Below are 9027 nucleotides of genomic sequence, written 5' to 3' on the forward strand. Positions count from 1 at the left end.
CGCAAGAAAAGGTTCCATAAGACCCTACTCTATTATTTCCAAACATGACCAAAGGATTTCCAATCCAAGCGTCAAATTAGTCCTTGAAAATATTGACGTGTTTACGTACGCCCTAAAGGACATTTATAACCTCGCGGATACATATGTCGTGCATCTGCGGCGTCCGCCATATTGAAAACCAGATTTATTGATATTATAGGATTTTACTACGGCAAACCACATGGTGTACGTAATATATGTGAGAAATTTCGAGATTAGCAATTGGCTGCCGCAGTTACTCGATAATTAACAGTTGATTACGGATTTTCCCGCACATGGGGAGGCGCCATGAGGCGGGCCGCCATTTTGTCGGCGAGGAGCCGGCCCTGGGCCGAAAGTCCAGAAGAAGGGAGGCTCGGCTCGGATCAGTGGGCCGCCATGTTTTTTACCAAGTGGGGTGTGTAGCGCGAAGGCCGGGGTGGAAATCATCTCTCGGGACATGCAGGTAACGTCGATTCGACGCAATTTATCGGGCGAAGGGTGCAGGGTCGATGGACGGTCGCCGACGGGCCGGGCGTCGCGACGAAGGGCGTCGTTTCCATGTCGCTTAGAGGACCGGGTCTCGGACCTCGCGAGATCGGGATTAGCATCGACCTGCAAGGTTACTCGCAGTTTCGGGGCCGAAGGTCGCGGCTCTGGCGGCTGACACGGTGCGTATCGGCCGCTGACAATACCTGGCTCGTCATCGGCCCTTCGGGGTTTATCTCTCTACCTGGGTCGGTCATTGCTAACTGTACTTTTAATGACCCTCCCCTTCCGGCGGACTCGGCGCTCCTCCTGGACGAACGGTACGAGCTGTTCAGTGTCTTCTAGGTACTCTGGGGTGTACGTCGGTCCTAGAGCTTCGCTTGGAGTACCGACGTCTTCCTTGCGCTTTGGAGGTTAATTCCGAACTTGCGTCATCTTCTCTGGATCCTGCCTCGAGATATTTAATAACCATTCGATCGTTGTATTTGCAGTACGGAGGTGCGACTGAGGATTGTTTTGTTCTCGTACTCAGCGATGGAAAGGTTTCGGTGTTGGCAGTGGTCTGGAGTACCATCGAGCAAGGTTATTCTATGTTTTGTATCTTCTTACGAGATGTCGAAGGGTGTCTTCGTTAATTTGACTTACTCGGATTTAGAGATGAGTTTGGGGATTTGGATTTCAAGTTGAAGGTATTGACCCTCGTTCTGGACAAACGGTATGAGTTATTCAGGGTCTTCTAGAAACTCCAGGGTAATGTTCTAGAGCTTCATTGGTTTTGATGTTTTGGAGGTTAATTTTGAGGTTGCATCATCCGGTTTAAACATATACCATAATGATACAATAATTGTATTTATAGTTCGGAGGTGTATAAATATTATAATTTTATTCTCACATTCAACAATGGGGTGGTTTTGGTGTTGGCAGGGGTTTGGAACAGTATCGAGTAAGAACGTTCTGTTTTGTCGAATATTGCAGAATTGTCTGTGTCGTGAAATGTACTTTGCGAAGGTTTCAACTTTGTTGCCAAATGCAGCAGATCGGTGTCTTATAATTTTGTAGCTTCGTTTAATTTGGACTAATTCCAATTTGGAAATGAGTCCGAAAATTGGAACTTCAAGGAGCCGTTCCTTCCAGGAAGGACTTGATTTTGGAAATGTTCCAATTGGCTATTTTCTACACATTTTGGAGATACGTCTACATCGTTGGCCATTGAGTGGGATATTTTTGCACGCGCAGGATTTGGACTAGTACCGTTAGTTCCGTATCAGACCAATCTGTACCTTGTTTAGACTAGAATAGTTTTTATCCATATATAGTGATAGGGAAGTTGTTTTCATTGTAACTTCAATTCTTGGCTGTTTTATTTAACTGTACGTGGAATAGCAATAGTTTTATAGGTTTTCACCTCTATGGAGTTATGGTTAAGTGTCGATCGTAATTTTAATTCCAATACTTAAATCATTACGATGTATTAGTACATTTGAATGTAACATTCTTTGTTTCTTTATCGTTTGCAGTGTCAAAATGGGAAGGAGACTATACTTTGTATCCTTCACTAAGGCCTGCCACTCTCGCTACGACAACTCATCTGCCATCCAAGTTAACGAACCCGACGACTCCTAATCGACGGAACCAATTCACTAGCAATACTGCCCGCAACTGGGAATCAATAAGACGCAGTAACCGAATCGAAAAGAACTCAAACTAAGGAAACGGAAACTTTGGAAGGTATTCAGAGGCGTTGGAGTACCCAGCAAGAGGTTGCGACGGTGAAGGGAGGACAATAATACTTATTCATAAATAAGTGAGTTTCCAACAATTTTATAGTATAGTCTGTTTCTAGTATAACCTATTAATGACTTTGAGTGTAAAGAGACGATACTTGTTTTTATCAAAGTTTCCATTTCTAGCATAATCTATAAATATTTTTAAAGGCAAAGAGAAGATGATCACCCCGGAGGCAGAAGAGTCAGCGAGAGTTCGTGGGTCCAGGAAGAGGTTAGCTGCGAGGGAATGAGGAACCCGGCACTGCGTCTGGTCGGGATAGCGGCGTCACCTGGGGGAGGTGGAGCGTTTGGCACACGGGCCGAGGAGGAGTTGCGCCAGTGGCTGGAAGAACGCCTGGACGCATTGGGGATCGACCCAGTTGCGTACTCGCGGTTTGTACTCAGCCTACTGCGCCACCCCGACTCGGCCCCCAGCCCTCCGGGTAAGCCAGTGGCTGCCGGCAGGGGTGGACGTCACGCTCGCCCTGGACCCAGACAGAAGCTGCCCGATCAGGGCCAAAGGGAGCAGCGGCGCACCGTTGTGCAATGCCTAACCAGTGCCGCTGACGAGGTAAATGATAGATGACGCTTGTCGAAACATATATCTAACACTTTCAATATAAAGAATGTACCCCATTTTCACACATCGTCATGTTAAAATGCCATCGACAGAGCTTACCTAACCTCTTTTCTTACTGTCAACGATACTTAATTTTCATTTCTCGTCTCGTTGTATTATTATTGGTAGAGCTATTTTAACCTATTCTTATTGTTAACAATACCTAATTTTCCTTCCTAAATGTCACTCGCAGAGCAGATAATAATCTTGGCACTCTGCGACGCATCTTTGAGGTTAGGTCGCGCTCTTTAGAGGTTAATCCCTCAGGAAAGGGGCTAATATTTTTCGGGGTTGCGTTCAGACGTGCGGGATCGAGCCCCTGGTGGACGAGCTATGTGCGAAGCTGAGGGAGCTCGAGGGCGGAGGCTCGACTGACGACAGGGAAGAATGCAAAACGACGGAGACCGAGCCGAAGCCAACCCTGGAATCCCTCACGCCTCGCGACAGAGCCCTCAGATACTACGCGGCATTCCCGGCCTTGCAACCTGCCACCCCCAAGAAGTTTTCCCAGAGGAAGGACCGGAACCCGGGGAACAACGCTAACAATAGGAACCACGCTAACAACATCAACAACAACAAGAACCACAGCAACAAGATCCGCCACAAGAAAACTAAGATGTCTATTGTAAGTACAGCAGGGAATTGAGTTTAAAGTGAACCTTTTGTATCACCTTAATTAATACTTTCGTTAAATTAACCATCGGATCATTGTTCAGCAGGCCATAGACTCACACCAGCCGGAGGATAAGGAAAGCTACGGCTTCGCCAAGTCGATGGAGCGCGAGCGGGAGAAGGAGCGAGAGATGGAGCTGGACCGGCTGCGCCTGGCGCAGCTCCAGGCGAAGTTCGACGAGAGCCTGGAGGCGCTCTGGGACACCGGGACCGGGAGCACCCTGGACACGGCGTCCATATGGGCGGCCCCGTCTCTCTCGATACCCTCGGGCCCGCTCTGGCCGTCCGACGCCGTCGACGCGGCCTCTTTCTCCCTGCCGGCCTCCGAGGGTGGCGGTGGACGTCCGCCCGAGACGCCTTACCAGGAGTCGATCGTCGACGACTCTCCGCTCATCCCCTGGGACATCGACCTGATCGGCATCGAGGACTTCGCCGAAGGGCCCGGGCCCAAGGACAAGACAGGTGATGCAGACGCGATATGCGTGTCCACCCTGATTATACACGCCCAGGGTTGCTAAACCCGGGAAATTAGAGATCCTAGTGGACATGGTTGAGCCGATTTCTGGAGTTTCGCTTCGATTTCCTTATAATTATTGCACGGAAGCTATTTAATACAATACCCAATATAGTTCGACGCGCCTGTAGATGTAAATACGAAAATCGGTAACGTAGGTATTTAGAAGAATCTTGGTTACCGACGTCGATGAAATCTCTCGACGTGTCTCACTTCACCTTAAATCGTCTCAACCTTGGATCCACGAGTCCTAATTCCAGGATCCTCATGGTCTTGGCTTGTCCGATTGACTACAATTATTTTTTTTTTATTTTCCCTTATCAGACTACAACGTGAGCTGGTCCGAGGCGATCGTGGAGGGTCCATGGTGTTGGCGCGACCTGGGCAGCAACCTGGCTAGCCTAGGGCAGAGTCCACGTGGCGGAGGTGGTTGCCTCTACCCCGCGGGTCCACGAGGAGGAGGCGCGAGTCCCGTGGGGGGCGGCCCCGGGAAGAAGGAGGCCAGGCCTGGCCTTAAGGCGGCCATCCTGCCGGAGCCTGACGAGGACCTCCTCACGTCCGACCGGACCCACTTCCGGCCGATCAAGGACGACGGCCACTGGGCCGACGGGACGACCTTCCCCGTGGACAACGCCCTGGAGAGGGTCGCCTATCGCAGATCCGAGTCCGGCAACCTCTTCTACCTCCCGGGCGGGGAGAGTCCTTACATGGAGTATCGGGGGAACGGGTCCGAGTCGCCCAGGGCCTCTGGAGGGCCCTCGGCTAACCTCACTCTCAAATTCAGGGTGCGTCAGTGCGACAAGTGCGTCCAAACCGAGCCCGTTCGTTCCCCGGTCAAACGCAGAATTCTATCCGAACAGGACCGGATATGCTACCGGTCGGCAGGGCTCGAGGCTCGCCACGTGGAGGCCCCCAAGAAGGACTCCTTCGACCCGGCTCGACCCGGATGGAACGGCCACGCCTTGACCTCGCGCAACGACAGGAAGAGGTGAGGTCGACGGCTGCTCCCCTTCCTGGCTTGCACGCGGAATAGAAAGAGAAATAGATAAAATAGACATTCACCTAACCTCATTCGTTTAAGGTGATATGCAAGGGTCATTCTATATATATAAAACTTCTATATATCTATATATCTATATTTTTACGTTTTGTATATATAGAATGTTTCTTTCATATCATGGATAGCTCGGCCGCGGAGTTTTAATATTTTTTATGTGAATACGATATTCATTTGTTGCTTTGAATGGGAAGGGGGCCATTATAGTGGCGTCTCGTAATTAAAGGGTTATACTACTTAATGGTTTTTAGTTCACATGACCGAACTCCTTTGTTTCGATCGACTAAAGGTTTTTTTTCTCTTTTTTGGTCAAATCGTTTTGTTAAGGTGATATGAAAGGCGCTGAGAAATTGAATCGGGGTGAAATGAAATTCTTATTTGTTGCGTTTTTGGCGGTAGCCATTTTGGATGCTCAACGGGTAACATAAACTGGCGCGCTAAGTTACCGACATTTATATTTACGTTGATGTATGCTACGTTGAGAATGATACGAAACGAACTCCATGTCTCGTTTACGCAGATACGAGGGAGATATCCTCATTCCGTGGTCCTGAATTTTCAGAAGACACAGCAGCAGCGTGAAGTGCCGGCCTATCACCGCCCTACGACCCTTGACCCTGTAATCTCGACCTAGGCGACGTCGGAGCGCTGCAGGGAAAGAAAAATGAAATATAGAAAATGGCGGCCCAGGAGGGTCGCGTTTTATCCACACCGTATGATTTCGTTGTTTCCTTCGACGAGAGAGAGGGAGAGGATGAGAAAGTGGAGTTGGAAGAATCCCGCGACCAAAAAAAAAAGAAGAAGAAGAAAGGGGGGAAAAGTGGAAGACGGAAGATCAAGGACGAAGAGGAGTCGAACGGACGCCGGCGAGGATGCTGAAGTGGGGAAGAAAAAGAAGAAAAATATGAAGAAATTGCGAAAACGCGGATATGCGTGGCGGGGGGGCCCCCTTGGCATGTGGAATTTGTTATGCATGAACCCAAGGAGGCGCTGCTGGCCCCCTTCGTCACTTTTAGCGAGCAGGAGGCAAATTCGAGGACGTGTCGAAGGGCCGGAAGAAGCAATAGGGTTGAAGACTCGGAAGGCCGGACGAAAAAAAGAAACAAAAAAATGATAAAAATATTATAAATCAACGGGAGGGAGGGAGAGACGAATTGTTAACCCTAGAGGAGAGAAGGATGAGGAAGGAAGGTGAACATTGAACGGAGAAAATGTTAGAAAATTGTACAAAAATACGTTCACCACCGGACGAGGCAGAGAAGACGGAACGCAAGGTCTCCCCGAAGAGGTAGAGGGGAGAGCGAAGTAGCACGAGTGAACCTCGTTTTTTTTCCCCAGTTTTTTTTTCTTTTTTTTTTCTATTACTATTGTCGGTTAATTTTATGTAACTTGTTGATTCCTTTTTTTTTTCTCTCTTTTATGAGGAAACGGGAGGAAATTGTACCCCCCCAGTGTCGTGCGGCGTTCAGGGCGCACCTTTTGCCCCTCAAGGTTTTATCCCCACCCCTGTTTATTTCCCCTGTGGCGCTGGGGCTCCGCCAATCCACGCACTCCGTTAGGCGCGCGGTATAACGGAATGTATGTGAGGGAAGGCTTGCGCGTGTTGTATTTCCCATGGGTCGGTGCAGCTCCGCCAATCCACGCGCTCCGTTAGGCGCGCGGCCCAACGGAATGTATGTAAGGGTTGTGGCCGCGCGGTTTTAACTCCATTTCGTTTATTCCCATGGGTCGGTGGAGCTCCGCCAATCCTCGCGCTCCGTTAGGCGCGCGGTATAACGGAATGTATGTGAGGGAAGGCTTGCGCGTGTTGTATTTCCCCTGTGCCGGTGGAGCTCCGCCAATCCACGCGCTCCGTTAGGCGCGCGGCCCAACGGAATGTATCTAAGGGTTGTCACCGCGCGGTTTTAACTCCATTTCGTTTATTCCCATGGGTCGGTGGAGCTCCGCCAATCCACGTGCTCCGTTAGGCGCACGGTATAACGGAATGTATGTGAGGGAAGGCTTGCACGTGTTGTATTTCTCCTGTGTCGGTGGAGCTCCGCCAATCCTCGCGCTCCGTTAGGCGCGCGGCCCAACGGAATGTATGTAAGGGTTGTAGCCGCGCGGTTTTAACTCCATTTCGTTTATTCCCATGGGTCGGTGGAGCGATCCAACGGAATGTACCCTAGGGATGGCCCGCGCAAATGGAGACCCCCGAGGACCCTCGATTAATCCAGCTCACCGAGAGCGGAATCTTGCGAATGTGGTGACCGGATTATTGAGAAAGGAATGCCGAGGGAGGATGATCGGTTGGGGGTTTTTTATCGGTATGCTTTATTTTTACCGGCGGATTTGGCGATCGGTGGATGGGAATTGAGGATGTCGGAGAATGATCACAGTGGAATGTGGAAATATCGAGAGGGTGCTGGTGTCATGTGGTCGGCACGAGAATTGGGCATTGAAGTCTGGAGTTTCTGTAATTTGAGGAATGGATATCAATTTCGGAATTAATGGCGTGTGAATAAAATTCGAGGTGGTGGATTAATGAGTAAACAAGAGCTGAGCGTCTTGTGATCGCGGAATTGTCAATGTCAATGCAGAGACCACGTGTTGTAACATCAATTCGAGGACCACTTGATGGAACGTCAAATTTGAAGACCACGTGGTTGAAACGTCAAATCGATGTCCACGTGGTCGAAACGTCAAATTCGAAGACCACGTGGTTGAAACGTCAAATTCGAAGACCACGTGGTTGAAACGTCAAATTCGATGACCACGTGGTCGAAACGTCAAATTCGATGACCACGTGGTCGAAACGTCAAATCGAAGACCACGTGGTCGAAACGTCAAATCTAAGACCACGTGGTCGGGCCACCCTCTTCCCTGTCGGCCGCGCCGCCGGCCCCTCGGCGAATAATTAACAAGAATTAATTTTAATCTCGTAATCCTCTAATTATAATTTAACACCTCGTAAGAGGGACGACTACGACGACGACTAAGGAGAGTCCCGCCCGTGTCCCCTGTCCCACGTGTCCCTTTCCGCCTGCCCGGAAGTCGGGAGGCGGAAGTCGTTAACCGTTGACCGTTAACGTCGAATGCGTTATCGAGACGAGGAAAGCGTACATTTATCAGAAGGTGTATTTTCGAGGAAAACGTGCGTGCCCCTCGGGAGGAGCCCTCGAGGAGGGGGTCGGACCTGGACCCCCTGCGGAGGCTGCCATCCCCTGCGAGATAACGCGAGATATCGCAAGATATCGCGAGATCGATTAGACTTGCGCGGATGTTTATTTGTCGAAACTGGCGCGAAAGGAGCTGGAAGTATATTACTCTCCGAGTGAAAAGGATGTACGCAGTGGGAGTAACCCAATAAAGGCATTGCAAACAATTCGGCCGACTGTTATTGGTAGAATTTAAGGGGATGTGAAAATCCCTTCCGAGGGCACTCTCCGGCACTCTCTGGCAACTCTGCGGCACTCTCCGGCACTCTCCGGCACTCTCCGGCACTCTCCGGCACTCTGCGGCACTCTGCGGCACTCTGCGGCACTCTTCGGCANTACGAAACCAGAGGGCAGCACAGGATGCGATCACACGATCCTACCCGTAAGCAATCTCCCAACTCAACTCTGTAATTAGCAGGTGCCTGGCGAGGTTTTTTTTTCTTTTTTTTTTCTGGCGATTTCAAAAAGCCCGCCGAAAGTTGGGATGTCGAGTTAACTGCCGGGGAAAAGGTCAAAGCTCGGGCTGAAAGCCGGACGCGATTTTCGCAGGATTTCGAAGAGTCGAGGGCTATTTGCATAAGGACTGAAATATATTTCAGAGTTTATTGAATATCATATTCAGGGTGATAATCCAGAAACTTTGGTGAGTATGTTCATTAATATAACGGGGGGCAACTTTTTCCTGAAATTTCACG

The 9027-nt window shown here is 49.8% G+C and overlaps 1 protein-coding gene across 4 annotated transcripts; it reads left to right on the top strand.

The window, feature by feature from the left end:
* The first annotated feature begins 372 nt into the window (after window positions 1-372).
* LOC105703743 lies at window positions 373-8499 on the top strand. 4 transcript variants are annotated; one of them, XM_012432361.1, is made up of 8 exons: window positions 373-484; window positions 2025-2311; window positions 2442-2844; window positions 3194-3517; window positions 3609-4026; window positions 4403-4863; window positions 4939-5066; window positions 5698-8499. In XM_012432361.1, exons 3-8 carry the CDS (start codon window positions 2521-2523, stop codon window positions 5756-5758), a joined length of 1716 nt encoding a protein of 571 aa, XP_012287784.1. In that variant the 5' UTR covers window positions 373-484; window positions 2025-2311; window positions 2442-2520; the 3' UTR covers window positions 5759-8499. The 4 variants fall into 4 exon arrangements, with proteins under 4 accessions (XP_012287784.1, XP_012287782.1, XP_023287696.1 ...); XM_012432360.2 differs by lacking the exon at window positions 373-484 and adding exons at window positions 551-920; window positions 999-1089 and having other exon boundaries at window positions 4403-5066; XM_012432359.1 differs by having other exon boundaries at window positions 4403-5066.
* The last annotated feature ends 528 nt before the right edge of the window (window positions 8500-9027 follow it).

This window comes from Orussus abietinus, unplaced genomic scaffold (genome assembly GCF_000612105.2).
Source record: "Orussus abietinus isolate OABI.00-Male unplaced genomic scaffold, Oabi_2.0 scaffold43, whole genome shotgun sequence".
Taxonomy (NCBI): Eukaryota; Metazoa; Arthropoda; class Insecta; order Hymenoptera; family Orussidae; genus Orussus; species Orussus abietinus.